Source organism: Myiozetetes cayanensis, unplaced genomic scaffold (genome assembly GCF_022539395.1).
Source record: "Myiozetetes cayanensis isolate MyiCay16 unplaced genomic scaffold, myiCay2020 scf5-8, whole genome shotgun sequence".
NCBI lineage: Eukaryota > Metazoa > Chordata > Aves > Passeriformes > Tyrannidae > Myiozetetes > Myiozetetes cayanensis.
Genome location: NW_026087742.1, coordinates 39,287,716 through 39,304,405, shown reverse-complemented (window position 1 = coordinate 39,304,405; position 16,690 = coordinate 39,287,716). Strand labels below are relative to the sequence as shown.

Here is a 16,690-nt window from a genome sequence, read left to right as displayed (position 1 = left end):
ATTGTAATGATAAAACAAATTTGTAGGTGTACAGACTGTATTGCACACAAAAGAAGTCCCTTCAATGAATAAAAGGCATGGCCCCGTGTGTTCTTTAAGGTGGACTGCTGCCTTTTTTGCTTTTATATTCTACAAGAAGAAGTGCAATTTGCTTCTCTCTATTCCAAAGAACAACTGATGCTTATAAATGCTTTAAAAGCTGACATAATATAAAGAGATTCCAAAGTATAAGAACAATACCTATATTATTAATATTACTAATCTACAGTATTATTCTATATCATAAATTATAATTTATAGATGAACCATAGAAGGCTAGAGAGTGATCTAAATTCTGAGAAACATATCTTTTAAGCTGTGTAAAATGTGCAGGTAACATGCTATGGAAATATGTTCTATCAGTTTGCAAACTGAAAGAACATACTACAAAATTTAAAAAAATTAAAAAATTATTGAGTATTATTAGCTTTCAAATGCATCTCTTGTTTTCTGATGCATCAGTTAACACTGATGTGCTAAGAGACCTTGGAAGTTACCTTCAGCTGATGGAATTGATCTAAGGGAAGATGCTGAAGACCTTTTCAGCCCAGACAGACTGTAGGAATTCTTTTTGGTCAGGTCTGTTGGTGGAGAGGCATTCTCTGGTCCCGTGACAGAAGCTACACTTTGGCAGTCTGACTCCACATCTGTTTTGGTTGCATCCTCCTTTGATGAGGATTCTGGACTTGTAGTCCACAGGCCTGAACTTTTCTGGCCATTAGAAGAAGCAGGAGAGGCAATCCATGGAATCCCTCCTGATTTCTCCCTTGGCTGAGAGGGTGTGCATTTGGTGGTGCTGTTCTGCTCAGAGGAGTGAGAAGAGAGAGATTCAATGCTGCCCATGGGAGTGCTGTCTGGGCTACTGCTGTACAAGTCACCTAGGGAGGAGGGAGGAGAGAGGGGGAAGAGAGAAAATATGATTTACATTTTCTAATCATGTGCATTTTTCTCATGTCACCTTTAGCCCTTTTGTACCTTACTTGCCATCAAATTCATTAACCTGTGGTTTCCTGCAGAAGGAAAACAACTCATTTATTTACAACTTGAAGACTTATCTTGTCCTTTTAGAGACCATTAGTCCCTTGAAAATTGCATGATTGGGTAATACATTTTTTGCCAGATGCATTTTGTATAATTTTCCATAATTCCCTTCCCTTTGAAATCTGTATCTTTTCTCATCCCATAGGACACATTTCCTAACATTGCAGACTTCAGAATTACTACAGATCTTCAAGAACAGATACACCTTAACTGTGGATTAATTTACTGAACCGATTTCATGTAAATCTTCTTGAGGAACCAAGGGACACCTAAGTTCTTTAGGAAGTCTTTTGCAGTAGTGGAACTGTTAGCAACTTAAGCTTTTGTAAAGTTTCATCACTCCTTACTGGCACAACCAGTAGTAAAAAAGTGGTGGTCTATTAGATAAAAATTGATGAGGTGAAACTTTTTAATAGTCACATCTACATAAAAGTGAATAAGCATTCTAGGCATCAACTGATTATAGACATAACTCCCTGCTGTTAAACTGTAAGCCATATGAACCTAACAAAGTTTCATAGAATCATAGAATCATAGAATAGATTGGATTGGAAAAGACCTCCAAGATCATCGAGTCCAACCCCTGATCCAACTCCATTACTATATCATGGCACTAAGGGCCACGTCCAATCTCTGTTTAAAAACCTCCAGGGATGGTGAATCCACCACCTCTCTGGGCAGGCTGTTCCAATGCCTGATTACCCTCTCTGTAAAGAATTTCTTCCTAACATCTAACCTAAACTTCCCCTGGCAGAGCTTGAGCCCATGTCCCCTTGTCCTATTGTTAGTTGCCTGGGAGAAGAGACCAACCCCCACCTACAACCTCCCTTCAGGTAGTTGAAGAGAGTGATGAGGTCACCTCTAAGCCTTCTCTTCTCCAGACTAAACAACCCCAGCTCCCTCAGCCTCTCCTCACAGGACTTGTGCTCCAGTCCCTTCACCAGCCTCGTTGCTCTTCTCTGGACCCGCTCCAGCACCTCAATGTCTTTCCTGAACTGAGGGGCCCAGAGCTGAACACAATACTCAAGGTGTGGCCTCACCAGTGCAGAGTACAGGGGAAGGATCACTGCCCTGCTCCTGCTGGCCACACTGTTCCTGATACAGGCCAGGATGCCATTGGCCTTCTTGGTCACCTGGGCACACTGCTGGCTCATGTTCAGCCTCCTGTCGATCAGCACCCCCAGGTCCCTTTCTGCCTGGCTGCTCTCCAGTCACTCTGTCCCCAGCCTGTAGCGCTGCAGGGGGTTGTTGTGGCCAAAGTGCAGGATCCGGCAGGACACAGGTTTTGGCAACCTAGGCAGTTGCTGATTTTGAACCAATGGCCACAGTTTAATTCATGTGAAAACAGCCAAGTGATGAGTTTGGTCTCCTTAATTTGACTAAATTACATTTGTTATAGGAGGAGAGGAAAGATTGTGTTTACAGTTTCCCAACCTTGTCAATCATCTTGCAAGGAAACTTCATATAATGAACTTTTGAGTTTCAAAGCAGACTAAATTCAGATTAGAATATAAAGTCTACTTTAAATGATGTAAGCAATGTAAGCAACGTAAGCAATGCAAGACTTGCCTAAAACCAAACATTCTTTCTCATCTGAGAGAAGTGAGGAATGCAGTGAGTCAAAGTGTGGCTGTGACTCACAGAGGTTAAAAAGCTGACAAAACCCCATCTGTTATGCTTATGATTATTGGAATACAATATCTACTGGATATTTATTCAGGCAAGTTAAAAGACAAGACATAAAAAGGAAGACAACCAGTCTGGAAGGACAAACTTACTGTCAGGATCTGCTAGACATGGTGTATATCTTCCTTTGGGTTTACGTGGACCTGTGGAGAGACAAATGGCTCTCGTCCTTCTTGAACTTGATCGGGACTGAGGTTGGGGAAGAGGAATGTTGGGGTCTGGTGCAGTGTGAAATATCTGCATGATTAAAAAAAAAGGGAAAAATTACATTAAACAGAGGTACTCTTCCATTATTAATCAATTTGTTTTCCTCACCACTGCGCCTGAAATTAACACTGTTAACAGTCTCATACATTATGAAAGAGCAAATTCGCAGAATAGAAGCTTTGCTCTGATGTCATTTTACAACTCAAGAACCACAGTACTGAGCTGTATTTAGTATCTGTATTAATTATATATTTGTTGAAATAGATTTATTTTGTAGTCCTTGTTAGAAGGTCTTTACAGTTGTAATTGTAAAACAAAATAGATGTTTACTACTGACTCTTGCCCAAGAAGTAATATATTTTATAAAATCTTATGACAAGGTTGATTTTTTTTCTCTGTGTTCCAATGAAAGTTTTCATATGTCACAGAAATGTGTCATAGTCCTAACTTACTACAATTCAGTTTGCATTTCACAAAACCACTTTATTTGGCCAAACAAGTCAAGTTTGATGAGAAACAACTTTATGTTTAAGGCATCTCCTGGTTCTTATCTTTTACATACCACTGCTACCACTGGTCTGTTTTGCCCTTTTCATTGCTGCAGAAAAAAATCTTTTACTATGCTATACCAGAAGACGTCTCTGCAAGGATTTCTGGGCCCTCTAGCAATAGGGCATTTCCTAAAGAGGATGAAGTGAACCACAAAAAGTCACCTCCATGCCATTCACAGAACTGGAAGAAAGCAAATATACTTCCACAGTAGGAAATACTTTAACAAACATCTTGAGATGCTCTTCAATACATTAAAGCTGTATTAAGCATTAGTGAGTAGCACATCAATATAAAAATGTGTCTGTAGACACAGAAATAGAGCAAGAGAGACTGGTTGTGCAGCAATAGTCTTTGTGTTGAATGAGCTTCTATTTTCTGGAGGGAAAACTCAGTGTTGTGAAAATGCAATATATATTTATGGAGTCAAAGCCAAGAAGGCTATCAGTATCATATCCATTTTCAGGAGTCCCCATGAAATACAACTGATGATACCAAGCCGTACTGTCAGTACCACTGGTAGCATAAGAGAGATGGAGGAGATGTGAGCAAAGTTATGACTTTCTCATTCTGTTTCTAGATTCAGGAGGTCACAACTGTATTCAGAAAGCAACTGAAGAGTCAGAGTAACTCTTTCAAAGCTTGGGAGATCGTGCCTTGGATCTGTACCTTGCACATTCACAAAAGACTTGCTAAGAATACAGATCCATAGCATGGGGTGGAACTTAATGATAGTAATGAAAATGAGATCTTAGTTCCATTTCATAACCGAACAGCCAGATAATTGCTTTCTACCTTTTCATAATGCTCTATCAGAATTTCAACGACGATATTTTGAAACTTAATGTTCATCATAGCAGCCACGGTTTCTTCTTGGGCTCTCATCAGAGTTGGTCCAAAGATAACACCAAGGTTGGATACAGTCATTAGATTTTGCTGACTGTGCAATGATACCCTTTAAATAAACACAAAAAATATGCAATTAAATTGGTTTGCTAAACTACAGTTTAAACAGACAAAAACACTAAGACTATTTTTTAATGAGATTCCAAGTTCATGCCTCCTTTTAAAATATATTTTTAAAACTTCCACTTTTACTAGAGTCAAAATACAGTGTAGTACAACTACTATATTTCCATTAAGCTCTTTTCCTACAATAACTTAATGGTGATGGGCACGTCTTCCTAGAGTAAGTATTTCAGTTCCTGACAAAACTGATAGGAAAAGGCAACTATATTTGGAGGTCTCCACAGAGAGATCCAGACCACCTAAAGTTTAGGAGTCTTAGAGCAGGCACCTATCTCTCTCCAATGGTTCTACAGGAATTTAAATACTTTATGTTGGATTGACTGAAAATAGTATGGGATAATGGAAGTCAGCCATATACCTTAGTTTTCATGTAAAGGAAAGAAACTTAGTTACTGCAAATATTTATTTCACAATGGGATCTCTTTATTAATGTGATGAAAACACAGGATCAATGGATTCAGTGAAATCATTGTTTCTGTGGGTAGATAACATTAGATGATCATAATGACAGCTAGCTTTGAAATATATTAACCTTTTGCTTCTGTATATTCTGTTGCAACTTATTTTACCTCTTCTTTTTTTCTTCTTAATGTAGAATTCAGAAACTTAGTTTTACCAACAATTTATCAGATAGCAAACTGAAAACCATCAATCAATAGTCCTAAATGCCCCATTTCTCTCCTTACAAATAAGATTTGCCAAATAAAAGCCCTATCATCATAAACCCTTTGAAATAACTGCCAGTGATTCCCCAGTCACAGCTGTCCTATTTCCTCATGTCTGAGGAACATTATGCCAAGTCAAGATTTTATAATTACCTTAATGCTTAATTTTACTGCATCTGCTACCAAACGGAATTAGTTATCGAGGCACTTGTTCACACTTTCCTCTTCCTTCTCACTGCTATCTCCCACCATTGTCAATCTGAGCATCTTTAACAATTTCCTACACAATTAAATAAACTCTTGTACCCTTTAAAATTTAGAAACAGTAAAATCTATAAAACATTCCACTCATATTTGGGACAGGAACATTTTAGCACCCCATTTACATCAAGAAGAAGGAGAAATATGGGAAAAGGGTTTGTATTGGAGGCAAGTAAAAAAAGCCTATCTTGCTATGTTTCCTATTTTGCTTCATTAAGTTATGCCAAAACTTTCCCAAATGTTACCTCAGAGTAGCACTAGCAGAGATGATAATGTGGAAGCCACGTCATGAAAATGACTCCCTTGTTAAAGCACATTTTTAGCCAATTATCTTAATCTAACTTTCTCTGAAACAGATCTTATGTTTGTCTTAGATGACTAAGGAGCATTTGGGAAGTCCACCAGTATTTTAATGAAAATGGAACGTTGAATAACTCAGCTCTAGGCTTGCTAGAAAAACCTTGAAAAACTGCTCTGAAATGTTACTCTTCTTTGTGCTGCACAGTAACTGTAGAGACCCGTTACACAAACATTTTAGTCTCATACTGTAAGAGAGAAGGCAATACTGGTCTGGTGTTTGTGTTTCCTTGGTAACAAATTTAGTAGCTTGGTTAATAAAAGAAATGGTGAATTTAATAACAGTGTAACCAGAAAGGGCTTTCTACAAAGCATTTTAAAGGCTCAATTTCTTGCAAAAGAGAAAGAACCCAGGGCTGTAAACGGATCATTTTGATTGCCACTTTCACCTGACCTGGTCCTACTGTTGCTGGGCTACTGCACAGACACAGGCCAAGGCAATCATGCATTTTGGGTAGCTCTAGGGCATTCATTGAGGTGCCATTGCTTTCTCCTCAAAATCTCCTTCTTTGATGTATCACCAGCAATTTTTTGATACTGCTAGATCGCAGACTCCCAAATATCTACCATAGAAAAGAATTGTATTATTAAATCATGCCAAAGAACGATTTATTCTTTAGAGTAGACAGGTAATTTGACTATTAGGGAAGTTTAAAAAGAAAAAAATGAATTACCTATTTGAAAATAACACCGAACTTCCCGTGTTTGCCTAGCTACTCACTAAGTATGTATCCAGGCAGTATCACCTCTCCCCAGGGTGCTTTTCAGGATTTGCTAGTTTTGGTTTGTTTGTTTGATTTCAGTATGATCTACATCCCACATAATCTAGATCATATTTAATTTTACACAGTGACATAAAATTCAAGGTAGGTAGAGACATAAAGACCTTATGAATTAAACCAAGATAAAACAATATCCTTATTTTACAACAGTTAAAGGTACAGTATTTTCACCAAGATGCAAAAGCATATATAAAGGAACTGAACAGCTAAAAAAAATATACGAAAAGGATGTATATTTTGAAACTGGATTTTTAACAAATGAATGAGGAAATAGGAGGTTGGATTTTTTTTCAAATTTTCCCGTTTTCATAAAACTAGGCACTTCACCTGCCATTTGTTCCTCAAAAAATCCCCATACAGCGGTAGGAAAAAATGAGGAAGGAAGGTGACTAATACACTCAGGAGACTCATTTTGATTTCAGTCTCATTAGAATTGCTAGCATAAACAACAACTGGCAAATTATATGAGAAATTAGAAGGGGTGAATTGAATGTTGGAAAGAAACTACTAAAAGCATTCCATGTCAAACCAAGATTACATTTACAGGAAATGAGAATCACAACAAAGATGACATAGGCAAGAGTTAAAGGGAACAATTATAGAGGAATACTGTAAGAGTGCTTTTCTTTGGAATTGCATCTGAGATCACACTGAGAATAAAGTGGCCATGAAAAGAGGTCAGTGCTTGTCTAACAGTAATTTTGCCTACAAATAAGTTCCTATGCATGTATTTCTCTAACTTTGAGGCTTCCAGACCAGCAGCTTTTACAAAATTGTTAAGCCCTCATTAAATGCTTTAACTTTTTGGGGGTTATAAAGGAATAGATATTACAGTTTTTAGCTAATCAAACAATTCTATGAGTAAGGAAACTTGGGAAACTTTTTTCCATCTGGTTCTCTGCATCACCCCAACGAGATACAAGGTCTGCCTTTTTGCAATGGAAGCATTCACAGCAGTTTGCTATTATGTTAGTTCTACAGTGGCTAATGACATAAAGGGCTAAAAATAATTTTTTAGAGCTAAATAATTTCCTGTCAAATAAATTTTCAAACTTCTCATTTCTATAACAGGAACCAAAACTGCATTAGGCTCCACTGTAGACAGATCAAAAAAGCAAAACAGTTGGGATTTAGTGAATGGAATGAAAACAATATGGACTCCTCTCTTTTGTCTTCTACATATCTCAGTCGTGTACTTTAACTGAAAAAACTCCTACTTCACTATTCACACTCCCAGATCACTGACAAACGTACTAAAAAGTATAGAGCATCCTAAATCAGAAAGAATAATACATATTAAAAAGTATTTAGCAAATACCATTGAAAACTAACTACAGATTTAGAAAAACATACAAATAACATTTGATGCAGAAACAGGATAAAGTAGAATGCAATAATGTTATCACAGCTAGTGATACAGAGAGACATAAGAGAATAAAAACCTGTCCTTTTTTGTCTCACAGCACATGCCAAGTGTAATTCAATGAAGACAGGTCATTGTTTTAAAGAAACTGCAAAATCTTTTCTATCTGACAATTAATACTCATGGGAGTATTATGGGAGATTCAAAAGTGGGGTATTTATGTAAATATCAAAAATATAAATAATAATACTTTAAATTAGTGCTTTCAAATGTTACTACAGAGTTGTTAGAGAGAAAAATAAGATCAAATGTGAAGGATGAGTATTATCACATCAGCCCATCTAATTTGTGAAACAGTGTGGGACTTTAAGACAGTGATTCTTTATGATTTATGACTCCCTATTTTTTATTCTCTTTCTACAGAATATTATTCAAGTTGAGAACAGCATTTTAGAAATTAAATGGGATTTCAAGTGTCATTGTTTCAACACAAAGAATGGATTAAGCAACACTGACAAATTTAAAGCAGAAATAATAAAATCTTAAAATAATATCAAAGAGAAAAATAAAAAATAATTACTTGACCAAGTGCTTAATAAGGATGTCCAGCATCTCTCTGTTCTTCTCTGGTAACTTATGCACAAGTGCATGCACTGCTTCAACTCTGTAGTTCTGATCATCTGACTCTATTAAACAGGAAACAAATTGTTGATAAATCAGAACATGTGCTAAGAAGTGACTACACAAGCATCAATGCCTGTATGCAAACACAAACATGCATTAAGAGGAGCTAAACACAATTAGCCTTCAAAATGATGAGGACAATTTGATTATATTTATTACATTCTGAAATCTGTATTTAAACTAATTCACCTAAAGCAATTACCACCAATACTGGAACCAACAAAATTAATGGCAATAGTGACTCGATGTGCCACTTCAGTGAAATCTAAGATTTTGCTCTCTGATTTTTAAAATATCTAAAATTCTCCAGTGTCTTTTATTCTTATCAAGACAAGAGGAAATGGGGAGAAAACTTCAAATTCTAAATTGAAGTCATCAGAAAAACAATATCTGCTGTCACCTGATCTAATTACTCCATTTGTCGAAAGGAGATAATTATCGCCACTTCTAATTTTTCAAGACAAACTGGGAAAATAAAGGTCCCTGGATGAGAGGGATCAATGTTATAAAAGAATTATCAGCCTATATGAAACAAACAAACATGTAAATCAAGGTTCAAAATTTCATGCAGAAGGCAGTCACACAGAACCACTAAAAAGATCAGAACAAACCACTGAACAGCTTCATCTAGTGTGACTTCTCTGCTTTGAGGGCTGGATCACTGAATAACAGAGCAAGGAGAAAAGTAAAGATAGTGACTGGGGAGATCAAAGTTTAGAAACAATATTACTTTCACAAAAGTGTATTTATCACTTTACTTACTAACAGCAACAATGAAATCTTTGTGCAGCTTGAAAGTCATCAGTGGTTCTGAAAGACACCTGATTGTAAAAAAAACATATTAAAAGGTTATTTAAAACAGACTCAAAGTTATTTTAAAGTTTTATGACTGTGATTGTGATAGCCCCCCTGTTCGTCCTAGAAAACCCAATTCAGTGATGACTGATTACAAGTAGTATATAACTTAGTCACAGACAAAGTCTGAAAACCAATTTGAGTTGAATCTTGTGTCACCATGTAAGTTAATATGTGAAATGTTACTGGCACTGACATCAGCACAGAGATTCACTGTTTTCTGTCTTAAATATAGGTGCAGACATGGTATAGTGGGCTGAAGAAGCAATCTTTTGCCCAAAAAAGGCAGAAACGTGATGAAATTTGGGACTGAAATTCTGATCTGACAGATCCTAAAAGAGTCAGCTTCTGAAAGGCACACTGTGAGTTGCCTTACAAACACACAGCTACTGCTTGCTAGCTCATGTTCTAGTTTCACAAATACTGTATCTATGTATCTATGATGATTTGTGTGTCTGAAGATGTACAATAAATTTCTTCAACCAAAACCACTCCTCTCAATGAAGTGTACATGAGCATTCCACAGTTAATAGCAATTTCTGATGCTGACTTTTGTTAGGTGATGGGTTTAGGAAATCTAGATTTTTAGAAGGCATAGAACACCCACTATTTAGATTGGATACTTTTCATTATGGGTTTTTTGAACATTATATACTGAGAAATGAAAGAGTTATCTCAGAAGTACCATAATTTCTGGATATTCTGTTTCTTATCAGCAAAAATGAAAGTGTTGGAAGGATATTTTGTTTGTGAAGATATCAACAGCATAAGATAAAAACCTATGTTTTGCTGGGATTTTTATTCTGCTCCAACATTAATGTCATGAAACCTTGTGGTACACAGTTTAAGGGACTCAGAAACAAAAGACTGAGCACAACAAGCTCTGTGGTTAACATTTAAAAAAATTAAATAAAAACATGCAATGAATTAAATTCTACCAAATTTATGGCTATATATGGCAGGACTATTTTAATAAGGTAGAAAGTGTGCATTATTACACATAATCGCAGGGACATTCGGCAGGAAAATAATATACTCTATTATTACCATGCTAATGGATACAAGAAATGTAATATGATACTAATAAGCAAAAGACTAATGGACCAGAAAAGGAATACTGAGACTGTAGGATCATACTTACCTGAGGTAGTTTTTTAGTCCACTTGTTATTGTTTTATTGTCCCAAAGTTCCATATCAATATCCATATCAGGAGGAGATTTAGGGGCTGGTAGAAAATTGAATTATGATCGTGTTATAGTTTGACTAGCACAATAACTAGAAAAGCAGCAAAACAGAAGCTACTAAATTAGCCATTTAGCTCTAGGAATTACTTATTAGCCAGACTAACCACCAATCTGATCAATTTGAATCTTTTAATCTCTGCCAAAGTATTAATAAAAATAAATTTCGCAGTCATACTTAGTAACTGCAAGTATTAAGTTTATGCACTGTGTCAAAGGGAAACGTAAGCCCAAGTCCACAGAGAATTACTAATGTATTTGCCTTAGACATGCAAACACAGGCATAGGAGCACCAAATTAGCAAGTGAAAGACTGCAACAACTGTCTATTAAGCTGACTCATGATGTATTATGGAATTAAGCTTTGGAGAACTTCTGAAACATGACAAATATATATTAACAAATAGAACTTTAAAGATAAAAGAAGAAATGCATTTTTATTTTTAATTTGCTCATGTATAAAATGCAGAAATGAATACTAATGCACATAAGAAACTAGTTAGAGATGAATTACTCATTTTAAGATTGCAAATTAAATTAGTGGCAGTAAGAGCACACACAAAATTGTAAATATCATGACATACTCTTCTGAGCACAGCAGTTAAGGCAAAAGGACCACAGTGCACACACTGCACACTGACAAAGGTTCATTTCAGATACTTACAAAATACAGTATTCATCAGCTTTTGCACCTTGGAATTTACACCACCTATTCTGTACAATCCCAGGATTGTAATACCTATGTTGGGAAAAAAAGTAAATGAAACTAATGAAAATATGGTTATTTCAATATACGCTGATGTATCCTTGGTGTATGTTGTCAGAACATCTAAATGCATTTATGGAAACCTGTACCATTACATTCTTGAGTACTGTGTTCTTGAGTACTGAATTCTCTTCTGGGATAAGAACAAATGCATTCCACTGAATCCACACCATATTATACACAAAGCATAATTTTACATTAACAGAACCCTTCTGCGTGGAAATGACACATATTAGCAAACAACAAGGTAATGCATGGGAAAAGTGAAAAATAAGACCCAAAAGCAGTCTGAAAACACATCACACATCAAAAAGGTTGTATCACCTAGAAGTCAATGGAATTACTACGCATCTATGTTTGCTTAAACCATCATCCCTTCCAGTTAAGATCTGATTGACATTTATAAGATAAATGATTGTACATACTGTAATATGAAAATACAAAACATATACTGTATACTGTTGCAACACGCCAGTTGAAAATGTATACGTTACCTATAAGTTGCAATTGCTAGGCTTTTTCTTAATAACACAGATAATAATAAAAAATGTTTCAAGAGTGACATTTGCAACACAGTAAGTATTTCAGTGATGACAATTTTATTGTTTTTAACTGCCTTTTAAAATCAGCAGGATTTAAGTGTCTTCCATTCTCCTCACTTCAAGCCTTACCATTTTAAAAATTGTCTAACTTTCCTTTGAAAGCAACATTCCAAAATCTGGCCTCATTTAGATAACCTAGGTGTTTGGTTTTAAAACCTTCTTTTTACCCCTCACTCCCCCAGAGAAAAATGCAAGCTTTGAGTCAGCAGTGATTTAAAAGCTACATAACACTGTTGACTGAGAAGCTGAATTCATGTTGATCTCAAGATTGTACAGAGAGACCACATTTGGATTATTAAGAAATAGATCTACACATGGAAAGTTCAAAAAAAGGTTATCTCATTTTATGGGAGATGATACAGCCACACCTCTCCATTTGGAAGGGGTAATTTAAAACTTACTGTGAGTTGTAAAATATCACCTCATCAGAGGAGTGATTATTTCTTCCTTACTGTATATTATTGCTACCAAAAATGAGTTGTAAACATTTAAAATAACCTAAACAAACCATATGCAAAATGATAGGAGTTATGCTCTGAAAAAAGAGATTCACCAGCAGAGAGTACTGATGCCCCTTTTCGGTCTTCAGGTTTCATGCGTGAAACCAAAGTTGGGAGCTGAGACTCCCTACAGTTTTTATCACAAGAAAAAACAATTCAGTGCTCAGAAATTAAAGACTAAGGATGTGAGCAAATGTGTATAAAGCTATCCAGTCAACAAGGAATTACAGAAAATGTTTAAAAAACCCACTTAAATGGTATCTTAAGAACTGTTGTTGGAACTTGTGGCAACAATTTTGAGTTGTAAACTGAAAGTGTAAACCACACAGATAAAATGTCCAAAGTCCAAACCAAATCATGGACACACTCCAAAGCACAGCTGTAAAACATGTAGAATTAATCAAAGTAATATTTCAGAAAAAGAAATCATAATAATCCAATACATAATTTCTGATTAAATACACACCTCTTGTTTCTACAGCATGAATACATTTCCTCACAAAGTTGAAACCTGCTTCATTTAAGAACACTATAAAAAAGAAAAAATAGTAATTACTTCCTAACATCAATACAAAAAAAATCTCCCTGTTTAGCTACATTCACATATTAGTCAAGGGCTGATACACATTTATCCATAAGGTTATGATACTCATTCTGTAATAGTATTTCTGTAGATAAATCCTTAGCATTCAAGTCCAACTTTCTAGTCATTAGTGCATCTTTAGAAGCTTAATATTCTACTGTCTTTCTCAGAAATTAGTAGCTCCTCTAAACATACAGCTGAAAGCTTGTAGCTTTAAAAGGAAATTACTGTACTCCCCTCTGATGAGCAAAATGCTTTTAAGAGTTCAGGACCTACATTATGAAGAAAATATATTAATTGGATTTAATACAACAAGATTCTTTGTTCTTTACACATGCACATAACCACTCATAAAATGGTAACATAGGAAAACAATCTTTGTTATTGACTTTAATTAGTGGGCTTATTTCAAGTGAATATACTTCTCGCTAATTTTCTATCATCTTCAATGCCCACTGGTCTAACTACCTATATAAAGAAGAAAAATAAAATGGCTAAATAAATACTTAAATAAAGAAAATCATAAACAGCATATTTTTCACCATTAAAATAAACACCATCATACAAAAAACCAGATGTATTTGGTATTTGCTTAAACTTCAGATTTTCAGTCTCAAATACACCTCCTATGAAGATGTATGTTCTGATTTGACAAGTCTCTCTCTGAGATACACATACCCACACATATATTTAAATTACTTTTATATATTTGGGTTAATATAATATTATGCTAATAACTGATGCATTAATATAATGTTAATACAATTATGCACACAAATCTCATAGTATCTTACTCAGTGTATCTATTAGGTGCATATACACCTAAAACTAAAAAGATGTGATGGGCCAGGACCAACTGTGTGAGGTCCCACAAGGCCAAGTGCCGGGTTCTGCACTTGGGTCACAACAACCCCAGGTAGCGCTGCAGGCTTGGCTGGAAGCTGCCTGGCAGAAAACGACCTGTGGATGTTGGTCAGTAGTGGCTGAACATGATCCAGCAGTGTGCCCAGGTGGCCAAGAAGGCCAATGGCATCCTGGCCTGTATCAGCAGTAGTGTGGCCAGCAGGCCCAGGGCAGTGATTGTCTCCCTGTACTCAGCACTGGTGAGGTTGCACCTTGAATCCTGGGTTCAGTTTTGGGCGCCTCACTACAAGAAAAACATTGAGGTGTTGCAGCATGCCCAGAGAAGGGCAATGGAGCTGGTGAATGGTCCAAAGCACAAGTCTGATGAGGAACAGCTGAGGGAGCTGGGGCTGTTTAGTCTGAAGAAAAGGAAACTCGGGGAACCTTATCACTCTCTACAACTGCCTGAAAGGAAGGAGGTTGTGTGAGGTGGCGGTTGGTCTCTTCTCCCAGGTAACAAGTGACAGGACAAGAGCAAATGGCCTCAAGTTGTGCCAGGGAAGGTTTAGATTGGATATCAGGAAAAATTTCTTCCCAAGAAGGGTTGCCAAGTATTAGAAGAGGCTGGCCAGGGAAGTAGCTGAGTCACCATCCCTAAAGGGATGTAGATGAGGCACTTAGGGATGTGATTTTGTGCTGGACTTGGTAGTGCTGGTTTAATGGCTGGATTTGATGATCTTAAAGGCCTTTTTCAGCCTAAATGATTCTATGACTCTATATAAGGATATTATTTCAGCATAGTGGTATGTGTTTACATTTAGGTATACAGACCACCAACAGAAACTTAAAAGATTTATTAAATATATCGTAGCTTTGGAGGCAATCAAATTTTTTTTCAATTTATGTTTGACAGCAATACAAAAGTTGAAGGCTGTCTCACAGTTTACATAGTTTAGGATGTGCTTTTGTATAACCAAATAATTTAATCCAACAAAGTTATTTCACAGCGGTAGAAATAAAACATAAAATAATTAATCTCTCTCTCCCACACATATATCAAGAAACTGGAACATTACAGAAATCTGGCAATATTTGGTAACTCAACATAAATAAAAAGCTTACTTTCTTCCTTCTTGCTAATAATGGCTGGCAGTGTGTAGATCTGTTAATAAAAAAACAAAAACAAACCAAGAACAACCAATCAACAACAATGCAACAGGACAATAATTGTACTTTAAATTCTTTATTGCCAGGTTTGTTAGCAGTTGCAGCATGCTGTGTATTAGCTTGCTGCTAGGGAAATGCCAACTTTGCCTTTCACCATCTCTTGATGTTTACCACTCCAGCACATACCTGGGTTAACAGCCCATGCTACCATAGGCAACTAATGCATTAAAAGTCAGATTTACAGAGTCCAAGTGGATTAAATTTCAATACAACTAGCAATCCAACTTCTCTAGAGATTCAGTCAAGCAAGAAGCATGTAAAAACACTTATCTATCTCATAAAACTGATCAACCATTTTCCTATCAGATCCAGGTCTGACATCACCCTCATTCAGTGACTACTTTAAGGGTAGACAAATAGTGGGAAGAAAACTCAGACAAGCCTGTCTCTCGGTAGCTTTCAACACATTTTTCTGCTCTCTGCAGTGCCTTTTGAGATGCTAATTGTTTACTCCATGGCACTGCCCAAAAGATGGTTGTTCTTTGTTATTGTAATAACTACCCCTTCACATATATTACCTGAACAATGAATCCTATTAGTATGGTATCCTATTAAACTATTATTATTTAGAATATCCTAATATAAAATAATGATATATAACTGTAGGCTTAAATTAATAGTTCTCCTTTTCTACTTTGTACTTGCAGTAGTGTCTCACAGAGAAATGAACTGTATTTGCTCGTATTGCAACAGAGCATCTGAAGTGTATACTAGCTTCTTCTTTAGTATGTGTGCCATAAAACCATAAAATGAAAAGAAAATCAAAAAATATCCTTACTGGTTCCTTTCCATCCATAGCTTCGAGCCAGAGTTTTCTATTGGATTCTGAAAAAGCTTGCAGTGTGATGATTCCAGGTCTGTCAAAAATACAGACATTCAATGAAATTACTATTTCTCTCAAACAGTTTCCAAAGTTAGAATTCAAATGCATACTGACATGTGAATGCATAGAAGACACAGAACTTAGAGAAAGTTGACAGTTTCTGACATAACGGAATAATTTTGAGGTAGATATAAAACAGGTCTGTTTTCTAAAAGTTTGGCAACAGTCATAAAACATTTTTTTAAGAGAACAACTACAAAAGTCAGTCTATTTATCATATTTTAAGAAAAAAAATAATTCAATATTTCTCTTTATTCCTGATCTTGGAAAAAATACTTCTACAAACTACTGTATACATATAGTTTAAATACAGGAAAGCTGTTTTCCTCTATCTGATATAATTATAATACCCAGGAATAAGTAGAAAAATGTTATAGATGTAATTTTCAAGAATGAAAAACAATGTGCTACCATACGTTTCTGAAAGAAATAGAGCTTTGAGTAGAATATGCTTATTAATAGGTATTTTTAAAAATATTTATATTTATGATCTGTTTATTAAAAGAGGATAGTCAGTTTTTCTACAG

At 35.8% G+C, this 16,690-nt stretch overlaps 1 protein-coding gene across 1 annotated transcript in view; it reads right to left on the bottom strand.

Moving 5' to 3' along the window:
- The window catches only part of ARHGAP42 (Rho GTPase activating protein 42), a 145,789-nt gene that overhangs the window by 10,429 nt on the left and 118,670 nt on the right, over positions 1-16,690 (bottom strand). Inside the window, exons 11-20 of the mRNA XM_050333943.1 lie at positions 16,059-16,137; positions 15,176-15,215; positions 13,094-13,156; positions 11,424-11,498; positions 10,660-10,744; positions 9,426-9,484; positions 8,560-8,665; positions 4,318-4,477; positions 2,859-3,003; positions 537-917 (exon numbers count right to left, since the gene is read on the bottom strand). Of these exons, the coding sequence (XP_050189900.1) occupies positions 537-917; positions 2,859-3,003; positions 4,318-4,477; positions 8,560-8,665; positions 9,426-9,484; positions 10,660-10,744; positions 11,424-11,498; positions 13,094-13,156; positions 15,176-15,215; positions 16,059-16,137 (1,193 nt within the window). The remainder of the gene's footprint in view (positions 1-536; positions 918-2,858; positions 3,004-4,317; positions 4,478-8,559; positions 8,666-9,425; positions 9,485-10,659; positions 10,745-11,423; positions 11,499-13,093; positions 13,157-15,175; positions 15,216-16,058; positions 16,138-16,690) is intronic.